Source organism: Notolabrus celidotus, chromosome 6, assembly GCF_009762535.1.
Source record: "Notolabrus celidotus isolate fNotCel1 chromosome 6, fNotCel1.pri, whole genome shotgun sequence".
NCBI lineage: Eukaryota > Metazoa > Chordata > Actinopteri > Labriformes > Labridae > Notolabrus > Notolabrus celidotus.
Genome location: NC_048277.1, coordinates 37,229,570 through 37,246,075, shown reverse-complemented (window position 1 = coordinate 37,246,075; position 16,506 = coordinate 37,229,570). Strand labels below are relative to the sequence as shown.

At 44.2% G+C, this 16,506-nt stretch overlaps 1 protein-coding gene across 1 annotated transcript in view; it reads right to left on the bottom strand.

Annotated features, from left to right (window-relative positions):
• The window catches only part of LOC117814073 (metabotropic glutamate receptor 8-like), a 151,650-nt gene that overhangs the window by 82,028 nt on the left and 53,116 nt on the right, over window positions 1-16,506 (bottom strand). Inside the window, exon 3 of the mRNA XM_034685185.1 lies at window positions 9,341-9,557. Coding sequence (XP_034541076.1) covers window positions 9,341-9,557 — 217 coding nt within the window. The remainder of the gene's footprint in view (window positions 1-9,340; window positions 9,558-16,506) is intronic.

Genomic DNA, 16,506 nt, shown 5'->3' with positions numbered 1-16,506 from the left:
ATCAGCAGAGCGACACAGAGACGCTCTGAGGAGCTGATTTACATCTGGAGGATGAAAAGAGCTGAGGGGAACAAAACAACACTCAGCTGGAGAGAATCATGAGGCTGGAGATTAAACTGATTTGGATGGAAACTGTTATTAACACCACAAAAAGATTGGATGTATAAATAAACACAAAGCAGCCTGAACATCATGACCACCTGTTTAATATCGTGAAGCCCCTCCTCTCTGCAGGTCAGCGCCAAAACAGCCCCAACTCAACGCCAATGAATATGTGTTTCTCCAGACCAGCTTCTCCCATTAATCTGTGGTCCAGTTCTGATGCCATCAGAGGGAAGTGGAGAGGCGTCAGTATGCACAGCGCCATTCATAACAAACTGTGATGCTCTGTGGGTTGTGTATGAGGCTGTGTAGCTGCAGACCGGTCAGGGTGCCCATGCTGACCCCTGCAGTAGACAGGGGTCGACATTGGCACCCTGACCTGGGTTATCACAGGCACCCTGGTCGAGGTTGAAGTGGGCACCGGGACTGGGATCATCTAGAACACCCTGACTGGGGTCATCATGGGCACCCTGACAGGGCTCAAGATGGGCATCCTGACCAAGGTCAACGTTGGCACCCTGACTGGGGTCTTCATGGGCACCCTGACTGGGGTCTTCATGGGCACCCAGACTGGTGTTAGAAGGGCACCCTGACTGGGGTCATCATGGGCAACCTGACTGGGGTCATCATGGGCACCCTGACCATGGTCAACGTTGGCACCCTGACTGGGGTCATCATGGGCAACCTGACTGAGGTTAGTATGGGTACCCTGACTGGGGTCATCATGGACACCCAGACTGGTGTTATCATTGGCACCCAGACTGGGGTTAGTATGGGCACCCTGTCAGGGCTCAAGATGGGCACCCTGACCAAGGTCGACGTTGGCACCCTGACTGGGGTCATCATGGGCAACCTGACTGAGGTTAGTATGGGCACCCTGACCAAGGTCGACGTTGGCACCCTGACTGGGGTCATCATGGGTACCCTGACAGGGATTATCATGGGTACCCCTGACAAGTTTTAGCTTGGGCACCCTGACTGGGGTTAGTATGGGCACCCTGACCAGTGTTAGCATGGATACCCTGATGGGTAGCTTGATCTCCAGTAGCTTTGGTTCTCTTTCCTTGGACCACATTGCTCCCTGCAGACCGGTAACACCCCACAAGAGCTGCAGGTGGAGACGCTCTGACTCGGTCTTCTCACCATCACAGTTTTGCCCTGGGCAGAGACGCTCACATTCTCATGCTCGCCTGTTCTTCCTTCTTCCAAGCATCAACTCTAAGGACAGGAAACCGCTAACAGGAGCCGTTGTAACAGGATATAAAATCTAGATGCTTCATTTTCTGCTGCAGCTTCGAGCGTCTTCCTCCCCATCCTCTCAGAGCCAGCTGTAAAATAATCTGAGGTGAAACAACCTCCCAGCAGCCCAGAGGACCAGCTGATGACATCACAGATGGCCAAATGTCTCACCCCACCTGTCAGCAGTTCACAGCTCCGCCCCCTGCAGGTGATCGTACACCTTGACCCGCTGACAGAGCTCGACTCGGCGGGGGGGTGGTCACAGTTATTATCCATCGGGTGTGTGTGCGAGCCCCTCCGTGTGTGCGCTGCAGGGAGATCTGCAGCTGTTGTCATGGAGACAGGCTTCAGGGGGTGGCAGTGATGCTGCGTCATGTAGTGATTAGCTCGAGTCTCTGTGGGCTGCTGCAGGTTCCACACTTCAGGAACATCTGCCAACGTCTCAACAGCTGGACCCTCACGGCAGGAAGATGACATCACAGAGATTGACCTCTCTTTACTGCCTCCTCCACCTCTTACCTACCTGCTACTCCTCTTTCCTTACATCCTCTGTCCTGCTTTCCTTACATCCTCTGTCCTTCTTTCCTTAAACTGCTCTTTCTTCTGTCTGCTACCAACCTTGCCAGCTGTCTTATTCTTACTCAGCTGAAAATGTTAATCTAGGACTAACTGATATTATTTTGAAACCTACTTTTATCAAAGAGGCTTTTTTCTGAATTTACCTGATTTTTATTTCTTACTTTAAAGGTGACATATCATGCAAAATGGACTTTTTAATGGTTCTCTACCTGAAATATGTGTCCCTGTCTACAACCCCCCCGAGAATGTAAAAAAATCCATTCTGCCCCTGTTCTGATTTCTCCACCTTTCTGTAAATGTGTGCTGAAACCAGCCGTTTCAGACTTCAGTGTTTTTGTTACGTAACAACAATATCCGGTCTGTCTCAGAGTCAGAGCTCGGAGCTTGTTCAGCCCATAGACTGTATAAAATACAACTCAACCCCTCCTCCGTTTTTCATTCCCTGCACACATGTGTGCTAACAAGGAGCTTAGGAGGGAGGCATGCTAGTTGTAGGCTGTCTTAATAAACACAAAGGTCGGTTTTATTCCCCACGTCTGCAGATTTGAAGATCTAGTGGATGATTTTTATTTATTATGGATAAGTGCTAGCGCTAGTTAGCATAGCTACATAGCTATATGTCGTAGCTGTGTACCAAGACACACGTCGACATACTGACAAATAAAACAACAAGAAACACTAAATCTGTGACCAATCCTTCAGAAAGGTCCTGCTGCCTTTCTGGTAAAGGTCGGGTTTACTCCCCACGTCTGCAGATTTGAAGATCTAGTGGATGATTTTTATTTGTCATGGATAAGTGCTAGCGCTAGTTAGCATAGCCACATAGCTACATGTTCGTAGCTGTAGCTGTAGCTGTGTACCAAGACACACGTCGACATACTGACAAATAAAACAACAAGAAACACTAAATCTGTGACCAATGGTTCAGAAAGGTCCTGCTGCAGGCGCCTCTCCGTCAGGATCAGATTCTGGATCAGATTCAAAGGGTTAAAGAAACGTGATCTCTGAGCAGCCGTGTATATTCAGCCAACATGTAAACATTAGATCGACGTGCTGGACAGCCGAGGCCACACCCACTTCATGAGGGGGCGTGGTCAGAGAGAAAACAGACTGTTCTGAGGAGGACTGAAGAAGAGGGTTTTTCAGGCAGACCAAAATCTGATTTCAAAGTGTTATTTTGAGCATAAACTTTAAAGACATGTTTTGGGGACCTCTTAGACCAATATATGTTGATGAAAAAAGCGTGATATGTCACCTTTAATTTAAACTTAATTTTAAAATTATTTTAAGATAATTAAATTCCTGTAGAATTATACATTAATTATTTTTATTTCTTAATCGTGCCTAAGTATGATTTAATGACCTGCCTGTTTATTTTTTCTGCTCATGTTACACACTAATGTTTGTATAACTATTTTCTCTTTTTTTACTTGTATGTTTTTAATTTAATTTTACATGTTTGAAACAAAGACAACAAAATTATTATTATTATTATTATTATTATTATTATATTGATTCATTAATTTTATTAAAAAATATATTGATTTTTATTTTTATTATTATTATAGTTGTTGCTGCTATTATCATTATTATTATTATTAATTTAATATAATGATTATTATTATCATTATTTTATTATTATTATTATTATTATTATTATTATTATTATTATTATTATATTGATTATTTTATGTATTATTTTATTTTATCTTTTATTGTTTTTTATTTTATTATTAATAATTATAATAATATTATAATTTCACACTGCTCAGCTATGGTAAATGGACTTGAACTTATATATCACTTTTCTAGTCTTTCTGACCACTCAAAGCGCTTTTACATTACTTGTCACAATCACCCATTCACTCTCATTCACTCACTGATGGTAGAGGCTGCTATATAGTAAGGGACCATCACTGTTAGCTAATATCATTCATACACATTCACACACCGCTGAACTACAGCAAGAGCAATTTGGGGTTCAGAGTCTTGCTCAAGGACACTTCGGCATGATGGGATCGAACCGCCAACCTTCAGATTGATAGACGACCAACTCTACCCACTGAGCCCCACAGACGCTATCATAACTCTCATGGCCAAATTCCACCTGAAGTCCGATGTTAACTGCATGGATCAGCCTCTCTAAATCTGTGGGAGGGAGACGGGCCTCCACCTCAGCAGAGAGAGAGAACAGAAGAAGACTCTTCACAGCAGGGTGAATATTGGAGGTTAGATGGCGCTGTCTCAGGGGAATAATCCCCGCTGGGACAGAGACTTTCCTGCACAGCTTTCCAAACGTGACAAAAGGATTGTGTGATCCTGGGCTGAAGGCAGAGGAGTCACCTTTACGGGGTTTCAGATAATTAAATCCAGAAAACTGTTTATTCGTTAAGAAGTGCTTAAAAACAAACACGTTAGCAGCCAATCAGCTTTCAGCTCTGATTGATACATCCTCTGAGGATCACCTGAGCATCCTGAGAGAGATCACACCGTCAGACCTCACTCCTGGTCACATAAATACATATCCAGGCTGATAATGAGCCACTTTCCATGTGTGCAGCCGTCTGTGCGCACATGTGTGTGTGTGTCTGTGTGTGTGTGTGCGTGTGTACTGAGACAACAGAGATGAAAGCTCATTGATCCCACTGAGGAGCCCCAGCTGCTCTCCGCACAGCGTCTCGTTATTAATCTGACGCTTTTAAACGCCACGATCGCAGCCATTCTTCATGATTAACACACAGCCATTAACACACAGATTACAGCCGTGTCACACACACAGGTAAAGATGTAGGTGTTACAGCGGCGCTGCTACAGTGATGGAGAGAGGCAGTGTGTGTGTGTGTGTGTGCAAAGAGGGGAGAGAATTCAAGATTGCTACATATTTTGTGATGTTTCTGGAGGAGAAGCTGAAGTTTTCTGTCCTGATAAATAAACTCAGATGATCTGGTTTGGAGGGGGAAACACAAGCTGCAAAGAGATGCTCATTAGAGATCTGATATTTCATCAATAGAGGGATACATCCAAGAAAGACAGCTCAAGAACTCTCAACTTTTCAGCGTCCTGGATTTTAAAGTCACTCTCTGTAAAAAAGACAGGCGAGGAGAAACAACATCCACACAAACCACCACTATCATCTCTCTATCTCTCTTCATCTCCCTCTATCCCTCTCTCCAACACGGTCTCAGCAGATGTGTGTCTAACATGAGTCTGGTCCTGCTGGAGGTTTCTGCCTGTTAAAGGAAGTTTGTCCTTGCCACTGTAACTTGCTAAATGCTGCAAAGTGCTCTGCTCATGGTGGATTAAGATGAGATCAGACTGAGTCCTGTCTGTAAGATGGGACTGGATCTGATCCTGTCTTGATGTTGGGTCTTTGTTAATAATAGAACATAGAGGATGGTCTAGACCGGCTCTGTTTGTCGGTTTGTTGCAACTGGAACTGTGGATTCAGGCTCATATAGCTGTGAAATGAGAGAGGTTTGAAGTCATAATCTTGGTGTGGCCCTCTGGATTTCAAGTCTTCCTGATTTAAATGTCTAATGCATCAGCAGGTAAGATCTTAGAAGTTTCTGTACAGCTGATACTTTAGAAAATTAAGCACATGCAAGCAATGCTAGCTTGCGCCAACCACAACAAGCTTCAACATGTCAGCTGTATGGGAGTATATTCGGAAAATAGAGTTTTATTCTGAAAATTAACCTGCCTGACTTCCTGTCCCGGTCCTCTGAAAACCTCTGACCTGTTGACTCCAGGCCTGGCTCCGCTCATCATGACTTTGGTTTGTTGTTGTAGTTAAGTGAAATACGATCTGGTGATAACACAGAGTGTTTTATTCTGAACATTAGGGGGGGTCGAGGGGTCAGATCATTAGCGGTGGTGATATTTTGGAGGCAGCTCGTCGTGGGACGTCATTAACTGATATTCAAAATACAGTAAGGTGCTTCAGAGGTAAGGTCTTTATCTGAAACATGAACACACAAGAGACACAGAGGTAGTCCCAGGTTAACAAGACATGGCAAAAATGGCGCCACTGATGTAACGCCATTGGGTCCTAGAACTTTTAGAGCTTGAACGCTGCAGAGACAAAGGCCGCCTGTAGAGCTTCCACCAGATCTTTGTCCAGTCCGGCTCTGAGCAGGACCTCCGGACAGCTGGAGTCATGTGACCGAGGTTTCCCCACAGTAATCCCTGAATCAAGGATTCTCCTCCTCCTCCTCTCCTCATCCATGTTGTCTTTCTGGTCCTCTGAAAACCTCTGACCTGTTGACTCCAGGCCTGGCTCCGCTCATCATGACTTTGGTTTGTTGTTGTAGTTAAGTGAAATACGATCTGGTGATAACACAGAGTGTTTTATTCTGAAAATTAACCGGATGTTTTCATTTTGTTTTGGTGAAACCTGACTTCCTGTCCCGCTCCATCTGCTCTGTTGAGATTGATGCGTCGTGCTCCGGCATCCGGCAAAACTAGAAGTCTTGTGTATCTGATCCGGAGGACTCCGACCTGCCGGATCAGAGACGCAGCCGGAACGCAACGGAGCGGATCCAGTGGAAGTTAACACATTGACTAGAAAAGAAACATATCAGATCCGGTGATGTGATGGATCGGAGAAGGACTGGACACGGATCTGGTGGAATTTGGCTGTTTAGAGTTGTTCATAAATTGGGACGGGCAGGTCCAATTTGGAGGCTGCCATCACTAAGCTCCATATCTCTCTGGGTGACATCACTGGAACGACGTCCATGTTTATACAGTCTATAGTTCAGACTGAAACCTCTATCAACCCTGGAACCCCTGGTTGTCGTTTGATGATAATAATAATTAATAATAGTTTTATTTGTAGAGCACTTATCAAAAAAAAAGGTTACAAAGTGCTTTACATGGGCAACAAAATAAAACAGGCAGATCATAAAAACACAAGAGTCAAGATAAAGAAATCAAATGTATTTTAAAAGACATAAAATTCCCCTAAAGGAACTCTAAAGAAAAACAATTATTTTAAAATATATATCTTAAGACGGTTAAAATAAAATAAAGTCAAATAAAATTCAGATAAAATCCAGGAAGTCTGTTTTAAGAAGGGATTTAAAAGAGCTCACTGACTCAGCAGACCTGATCTCCCCGGGCAAATGATTCCAGAGAGTCTGACCCCTCACGGCGAACGCCCTGTCCCCTTTAGTTTTGATTTGATTTGATTTGATGACTTTATTTTGAACATGTAAAAGTAAAAAAAATACAATTAAAAAAAAAGCAGAAAAGAAGAAAGAGTTATACAAACATAAAATAAAAAGAAACAGTTTTACAAAAGAAACAAAATCAATATTAGCAAGCAGTGAAACAATTTACTTTACATGTGTGAAAAGGAGTAGGAAGAAGTTAAAACTTATCTAATCCCTCTATTCACTATTTTCTGCCATTATACGAGTGCAATCCCACACGTCAAATCTTCATATATTATCTTCATATTTACGCTAACAAACAAAAGTAAACCCCTCGTGATTATATACACTTGTCTTCCTCCTTGGACCTTATGAAAATCATTTCTTTGTACTTCTTCTTGAATTGAATTATGTTCAGACATTGCTTTAGTTCCATATTGAGACTGTTCCATAGTTTAACACCACAGACTGAAATACAGAAACTTCTCCTTGTGGTCCGAACACTCATCATCTTTAATCTCAACTTCCCTCTGAAGTTAGAACCCCCCTCTCTTTCACAGAATAATCTTTGAATATTTCCTGGAAGGAGATTTTTGCTAGCCTTGGACACAATTTGTGCAGTTTTACAATCTATGAGGTCAAATCATTTCAATGTTTTTGATTTGAGGAACAATGAATTTGTGTGTTGGCGGAAATCAACATTGTGAACTATTCTGATGGCTCTTTTCTGGAGGACTGACAGTGGTTGCAGGGAGCTTTTATAGGTGTTTCCCCACACCTCAGCACAGTAACTGAGATATGGTAAGATCAGTGAACAGTAGAGAATAAGAAGTGATCTATGATCCAGAGTGTGCTTGGCTTTGGCGAGAACTGAAATGCTTCTTGACAGCTTGGATTGAACGTGTTTGATGTGAGGTTTCCAGCAAATTTTTTCATCTATTATTACACCAAGGAATTTATGTTCATGCACTCTTTCTATGTTGACCCCCCCAATCTGTACTTGTATGTTATTGTTAGATTTATTGTTTCCAAATACCATGATTTTTGTTTTGTTTTCATTATAGTATTAGTAATGCACAATAAACCTCTGCCCGAGGATCTCAATGTACACGTCGGCTCATAGGGTATTAAAAGGTCTGCTATATAGCTCGGAGTAAGACCATGCAGAGCTTTAAAAGTAATCAGTAAAATCTTAAAATCAATTCTAAAACATACAGGGAGCCAGTGCAAGGAAGCTTAAACCAGAGAGATGTGGTCGAATGTTTTGGTTCTGGATAAAACCCTTGCAGCTGAGTTCTGTACAGTTTGGAGACGATCAAGGGATTCGTTGTGCAGGCTGCTAGAAAGACTGCTCCAGTAGTCCAGGCGTGAGGAGATAAAAGCATGTAAAACTGTCTCTGTGTCTTTAAAAGTCACCTGTGGGAGAGATAACCAAGACTTCCATCTCTGTACGTTGCCCTTGAACACGAGTGCTGCACGGCTGAAAATCTGCTCCCATTCCCCGTGCAGTACCCAACATTCCCCCTGGGACACCCAGCAACAGGAGCCAAGATGGTGACACCACTTCCCTCCTTCATACAAAGACTAACAGCATACATCACCCCCTCCTTACGGACTGACATTTCTCTCTGAAGCGGCTGGATCACACAAATGTCTTCTGACTGAGGTGTCTACATCTTTTCTATGATTGCTCCATGCAGTGAAATGTGAGTCTAACCTCTCTTTTTTCAACTTTCATTTCATCACACAAGTTTCTGAGAGGTCCCGACACTCCTGAACCTCAGCTCTTAACAGTCAGTGGAACGGCAGAGAGAGCGGTTTAAGTTTGAGGACTCCGTGTCCTCATGATTCAGACTTGTGATCCGTGTGGTCTGCATGTTTTTATATCCTTCAACAGTCAGATATTCTTTATTATTCTTCAGGTTACAAGTGTTTGAAGATAAGAAGAAAAGCCACAACCTGACCTCGACCAGCACACACGGCTCTCCTACGTATCTATCTATTACCGCTGATGAATTTCAACACCGCTCTTACAATCTAATTAATGTCAGAGCTCGTCTGGGAGCGATAACACTTTAATCAGCCGGAGCAAGGACTGATTGCCTCACAGTGACCGGCCGAGGAGAACGCAGCGTCGACTTTCTGCTTTAATTACACCGAGAGTCAATTACACGACCTCTCCTCCTGTTCGCTCATCGACACACGGCGAGCGCCACGACCAGCCGGCGGCTTTGAACCCACATCGTCCACAGCGGCATGTTTCCTACCTGTGTCTCTGGAGATCTGCACGAAGGCCTCGACGCCGCTCTCGCCGTAGTTTCCCTCCGAGGCGAGCGTGGACACGTAATTCCAGCCCATGGCCGTGACGATGTCCAGCATGGCCTGGGCCTGGTAGGAGTCCGGAGGGACCACGCGGGAGAAGAAGTCGTAGCGGGTGTTGTCGCTGAGCTCCGGCGCCGTCGAGGCGTAGCTGATCTGAGGAATCTGTGGAGGGAGGGAGGAGTTAAAGGTTAGCTTCAAATGACAGAGGACAGAAATGTTAAGATGCTTTAGGGTTAGGGTTACCAAACCAAACTCAAGCAAACAGAACCAGAACCAGAACAAAACTCAAGCAAACAGAACCAGAACCAACTCAAGCAAACAGAACCAGAACAAAACTCAAGCAAACAGAACCAGAACAAAATTCAAGCAAACAGAACCAGAACCAACTCAAGCAAACAGAACCAGAACCAACTCAAGCAAACACTACCAGAACCAGAACCAAACTCAAGCAAACAGAACCAGAACCAGAACCAGAACAAAACTCAAGCAAACAGAACCAGAACCAACTCAAGCAAACAGAACCAGAACAAAATTCAAGCAAACACTACCAGAACCAAGTCAAGCAAACAGAACCAGAACCAACTCAAGCAAACACTACCAGAACCAGAACCAGAACAAAACTCAAGCAAACAGAACCAGAACCAAACTCAAGAAAACAGAACCAGAACCAAGTCAAGCAAACAGAACCAGAACCAACTCAAGCAAACAGAACCAGAACCAAGTCAAGCAAACAGAGCTCTACTGCCCCTCTCGCTCCACCTCGGGCCTGTCCCCTCTGACCCCATGAGGGTCTTTGCTCAGGACTGTAGTCCGGATCAGAGTCTAACCTAAGACCTAAGGTCTGCTCCAACTCTCACCTCTTTTAAATCAAAGACTAAGACTTTTTTATTTGCCACTGCCTTCCTATCTTAGATTATTTTAACCCACTTTAAATTAAAATTTTATTGTAATTTTTAATATATTTCTAATTTTCCTTTTCATTTCTGTTTTATCATATTTGTCATTTTAATTATGTTCTTTTATGCCTGTCTGAATGTCTCCAATGCTTTTAATGTGTTAATGTAAAGCACATTGAGTTGCCCTCGTGTATGAAATGCGCTATACAAATAAAGCTGCCTTGCCTTGCCTAAAAAGCTCTCACCACGGGGGCTCTGACAAGCAGAAGAATTAATGACATTTCGTAAGTCCTACAGAAATGTAGATGTACTGTAGCGTCCGCCCGGACAATCAATGTTTGAATGAATGAAGAACTTCTCCTCTTGTCTCTCCTCTCTCCCACTCACACACTCTACACCTCTCCTGATGCCTTCACTGACCGTCAACACTGTAGGAATTAAGGCAAGGCAAGGCAGCTTTATTTGTATAGCGCATTTCATACACGAGGGCAACTCAATGTGCTTTACATTAACACATTAAAAGCATTGGAGACATTCAGACAGGCATAAAAGAACACAATTAAAATGACAAATATGATAAAACAGAAAAGAAAAGGAAAATTAGAAATATATTAAAAATTACATTAAAATTTTAATTTAAAGAGGGTTAAAATAATCTAAGATAGGAAGGCAGTGGCAAATAAAAAAGTCTTAGTCTTTGATTTAAAAGAGGTGAGAGTTGGAGCAGACCTGCAGCTTTCAGGGAGTGTGTTCCAGATATGTGGAGCATAATGACTAAACGCTGCTTCACCATGTTTCCTTCTGACTCTAGGGACTGAAAGCAGACCAGTACCTGATGACCTCAGAGGTCCAGGTGGTTCATAAAGTAGTAGCAGATCAGCAATGTATTTTGGGCCTAAACCATTCAGTGCTTTATAAACCATCAGCAGGATTTTAAAGTCTATTCTCTGACAGACAGGAAGCCAGTGTAGAGATCTAAGAACTGGAGTAATGTGGTCTACTTTTTTGGTCCTTGTTAGGACTCGAGCAGCAGCATTCTGTATGAGCTGCAGTCGTCTGATGGACTCTTTAGGGAGTCCTGTAAAGACCCCGTTACAGTAGTCTAGTCTGCTAAAGATAAATGCATGGACGAGTTTTTCTGCATCCTGCTGAGACATGAGTCCTTTAATCCTTGATATATTCTTAAGGTGATAGTAGGCAGACTTTGCAATTGTCTTAATGTGGCTGCTGAAATGAAGGTCTGAGTCTAAGACTACACCAAGGTTTCTGGCTTGGTTTGAACATTTCAACATTAAGAACATCTACACTGAACAGGTTTAACAAACAGTAGAGCTGTTACAGTGTTATATATGTGTTATAACTTTTCTCCTGATATCATGTCACCATGACAACTGGATAATGCTAGCATGACAGTTGTGAGTGCTAACAGCAGCCATGTTTGTTTGTGTTTTTAACTTTCACTATGAGAATGTTTTGGTGAGGACCGGTTTTGAATCAGTCACCATCATATGGTCATGAATCAGTGGCGCTCGTCCATGTGAGCAGGGGGGCGTGGTTTTGGAAGAGCTCTGAGGGAGGAGGGGAGGGGTTAGACGGAGTCCTGAGGAAATGCTACATTCAAATTCATGCTAGTTTTCCGTGACAACCAACCCTAGCTTTAAAGGGTTAAAAGTTGCATGAACTAAGTCACCAAAGCTGGAGGCCAAAAGCTTCAGCAGCTGTTCTGAGGAGTAGATTTAAGATCAAACATGCGGCTGGGTATTTGTTGAGATTTAAAGCGATCGAGTTTGGACCTTAAATCCTGCCCTTCCTCTGCCTCCTGTTGTTGGGTTTGTTGTCAGGGTTGAGTTAGCGATCTGTGCCGTGTGAATTAGAGAGGCGGATCGGGTCATAGATCCCGCGGCAGACAGGCCGACAGCCCCGGCGGAGCTGGATAATGGTGCTTTAGAGACGGATTGAAGGGCTGATTGATTTCACTTCAGTCAGAGGGCCGGCGTGTCGAGCCGATCGCCGCCGGACGCCTCATCGGGATTCACAGAGGAGGAGGAGGGAGGAAGACGGACGGCCGAGGGCCTGATGGCAATACAAATGTCACTCAGATCGACCAGCTCAGCGACAGGCTGCAAATTAAAGGCCTGTACTGTAAAAACAAACCTGTCGGAGAGCTGAACCTGCAGCGCTCCGATAGCGTCGGCTCTCAGAGAGGAGCTCAAGTTGTTTTTTTACACAACTGAACACAAACAGCACGGCTCAGCCTCTCAGGCTTTAATGACTGTTTAACATTTTACAGACTTTAAATGTTTCCTCTCCGCCTGAAGGCTGCATGAGTGATTACTTTGGAGAGTTAAAGTCCAGAGATAACAACATCATTAAAATAAGAGCACAAAATCATTTCTGGTTCTTCAGGCTCTGCAGAAAGACACCTGGATCCTGGATGAGTCTGATCCACGACGTCTGCTTTCCTGCCTCATATGCAGAGAAACACAGAGCTTCATTCACTTTCACAGCTTTAAAAAAGAAACTAAAGATGTTTAAAGAACAGCCATGCAGACCCACAGCAATGCAGGGAACAGCTTCATTTACACAGGACTTCCACCAGATCTGTGTCCGGTCCGTCTCCAACCCACTGCGGTCCGGCTCCAACACTCACTGGTTGCGTTTTCAGATCTAGTACGGAGCAGGACCGCCGGACAGCTGGAGTCATGTGATTGAGGTTTTCCCCGTGGTAATCACTGAATCAAGGATTCTCCTCCTCCTCCTCTTCCTCATCCATGTTGTCTTTCTGGTCCTCTGAAAACCTCTGACCTGTTGACTCCAGGCCTGGCTCCGCTCATCATGACTATGGTTTGTTGTTGGAAAACACATCCCTGCTCCTCCTATTGGTCAGACACCATCATATCTTGGGGTACCCCATCACCCCTCTAGAACATTACATTCCTAGAATGCAGGCCTGCCTTTGGAACCTTAACACCAGACTTCTCCCCACTCCACTGCCATTCTTGTTCACAGCCTCGTCACCTCCCGTTTGGACTATTGCATGTCCCTTCTGTTTGGTCTCCCCCACTAAACCCTCCATAAACTACAACTGGTTCAAAACTCAGCCGCCCGTATCATCACACGCACCGCCTCCATCCACCGCATCACACCCATCCTGCAACAGCTCCACTGGCTCCCCATCACACACCGGATCAACTACAGAATACTTCTCCTCACCTTCAAATCCAAACACAACCTCGCCCCTCCATATCTCTCTGACCTCCTCCATACTGCCACACCCGTCTGCAACCTCAGATCCTCCTCCTCCATCCACCTCACTGTCCCCCCTGCTCGCCTTGTTACCATGGGGAGCAGAGCCTTCAGCCGCTCTGCTCCCCAGCTCTGGAACTCTCTCCCACCTGACCTCCTTAACACTGACTCACTCCCACATTTTAAATCCAAACTCAAAACCCATCTGTTTAAACTGGCTTACTCCATCTGACCACAACTCCTCTGTCCATTACACTCCTAGAATGCAGGCCTGCCTTTGGAACCTTAACACCAGACATCTGCCTGATCCGTGTCCTGGATCTCTCGTCCTGCATTTTCAGAACGCAGCACGGAGCAGGACCGCCGCACAGCTGGAGTCATGTGACCGAGGTTTCCCTGCTGTAATCACTGAATCAAGGATTCTCCTCCTCCTCCTCTCCTCATCCATGTTGTCTTTCTGGTCCTCTGAAAACCTCTGACCTGTTGACTCCAGGCCTGGCTCCGCTCATCATGACTTCGGTTTGTTGTTGTAGTTAAGTGAAATACGATCTGGTGATAACACAGAGTGTTTGATTCTGAAAATTAACCGGATGTTTTCATTTTGTTTTGGTGAAACCTGACTTCCTGTCCCGCTCCATCTGCTCTGTTGAGATTGATGCGTCGTGCTCCGGCATCTAGCAAACATAGAGGTCTTGCTTAGGAGTGGATCCAGTGGAAGTTAACACATTGACTAGAATAGAAACCTATCAGATCCGGTGCCGTGACGGATCAGAGACAGACTGGAAACGGATCTGGTGGAATTTGCATGAATCTGCATGTCTGCAGAGAGGATCGGGTGATAACAGACTAAAGTGAAAATGTGACATAAACACAGTAGACATGAAAATCAACATGACAGACTGAGCGTTATTATAAACTCTGATGAGCCGCTCACAGGTCACAGCTCCTCATCATGTTTTTCAAAGCATGCAGAGACAAACCCCTCCTCCCTCCTCGGTCCAGGACGATACACACATAGACTGTATAAATAATGGACGTAGTATCCGTGACGTCACCCATCTGTTCCTGAGCGCTGTTTGATGCCAATCGGCGGCGGCAGCCATATTGGAAATGCTGAACTCATCCAAAAGAGTGTGAGGTAAAGAGGCGGAGTTTGAGCCTCCTAGCCAAAAGCTATGTGTTACCACCTGTCAATCAAGTCAGTCATGTCCTTATTTGGGCAAACCTTCAACCCCCGTACAGTGTGTGCTGATAGAGAAATAAGCTACATAGACCAAAGCCGTTTTTTGTACCAGGCTGTAAACATGTTTATTTCTGCTGTAAGGATCGTCTTCTTTGAATGGGTGTGTATGTGGTTTCCTGCGTTTCTGCAGCCAGCCTCTAGTGGATGGACACATCTGTATGTCTGTGCACGGATCTGAAAACTGCATGATGGCTTGCTTCAGTAACAGAGGCTCTTGCTTTGCGTCAGGGTTTTGACTCACCCTGTCAGGATTCTGTTCTGCATAACGAAGAGAGACATGAACATTTCAAAACTTTAAAGAGTCTGTGTGTCCCCGGCCTTTTGTGAGAGGGACGAGATGTCTGGATATTTTATGATATAACCACATAGATTATGGACACACACACACACACACACACACACACGCACACACACACAGTTTACAGTAAAGGCTGAAATAATGGCTGCTGCATGAAGATATAATGGGGACCATCCATTAGCATTAATGATGCATTGCAGGCCGAACACACAGCAGCATCAGTTATTGATGCTCCGTCAGCGGTGGCTCCATGAAAACGCACTCGCTCGTCTCATTAACACACACACACACACACACACACACGCACTGCTTCTTTAGTCAAAGGGTCGTTCTGTTGTCTTTCAATATTTGAACCCTTTCGTTTCAACGATGTGTCGCTGTTGAACTCTTATCAGAGCACAGCGCGGTCTGCTTTGTCCTGCTTCTTACAGATATTGAACTATCCAATGCAGAGGGCAAGCTCATCCTCATACATGTATTCAGGTCAACCGCAGGTCAACGTCTGAAGAACCTCCACAGAAGTCTCTCCCTCTCTCTCTACTCCTTCCTGAGGACGGTGTACACACATGCTCCACTGAGAGAGAAACACACGCAGAAGTTTTGATGCATTCAAACTCTAAATCCAGGAGCGACCTTCACCATTTTTATTAAATATTCTTCTGTCTCTGTTTTAAAAGTCGATAAAAAGTTTTGAACCCCTGAATCATCAAAAGTCCACCTCGCAGCTCACAAGCAGGAAAAAGCTCTCTTCACGGTCATCCGGCTCTTTGTGTCTTTGTGCCTCCTTCACTTCACTCTGCTTTTCATTCTTCCTTTTTTTCTCTCCAGTAACCTGACTGACAGCTGAAGCTCTCCACATATATGATAAAATGCATCATTACTCACAGTAAAGATCTACTCTGTAAGGGATCATGCATTATATATATAATTCGGCTTTGATAAATCAGAAGTATTCTATTTCACTCCATTCCAACCTATTCCATCTATTCCATTCCATTCCATTCCATTCCATTCAAACCCAGTCTATTCCATTCAATCCCATTCCAATCCACTCCAATCATTCCATTCCAATCCATTCCTGTCATTCCATTCAAACCCACTCTATTCCATTCCATTCCATTTGATCAATGGCTACGTTTACATGAGACTTTTAATTCCTCTTTAATTCCGAATTAAGATTAAATCCTCTTTAAAAAGATTAAAAATGACCATGTAAACACCTAATTCTGAATGAAAATGATAATTCCGAATTAAACTTAAATCCGATGTATGTGGCTGGTTTATTCTGATTTTAAATCTGAATTGAATAATTCCTCAATCATGTAAACGTTCATTCCGCTTTAAATTAATTCCTGTCGTTCTGCTCATGCTCGTTCCCTTGTACTGTCGCGATGACACACATATTCCACGCTGGCGGGCTCATATTCC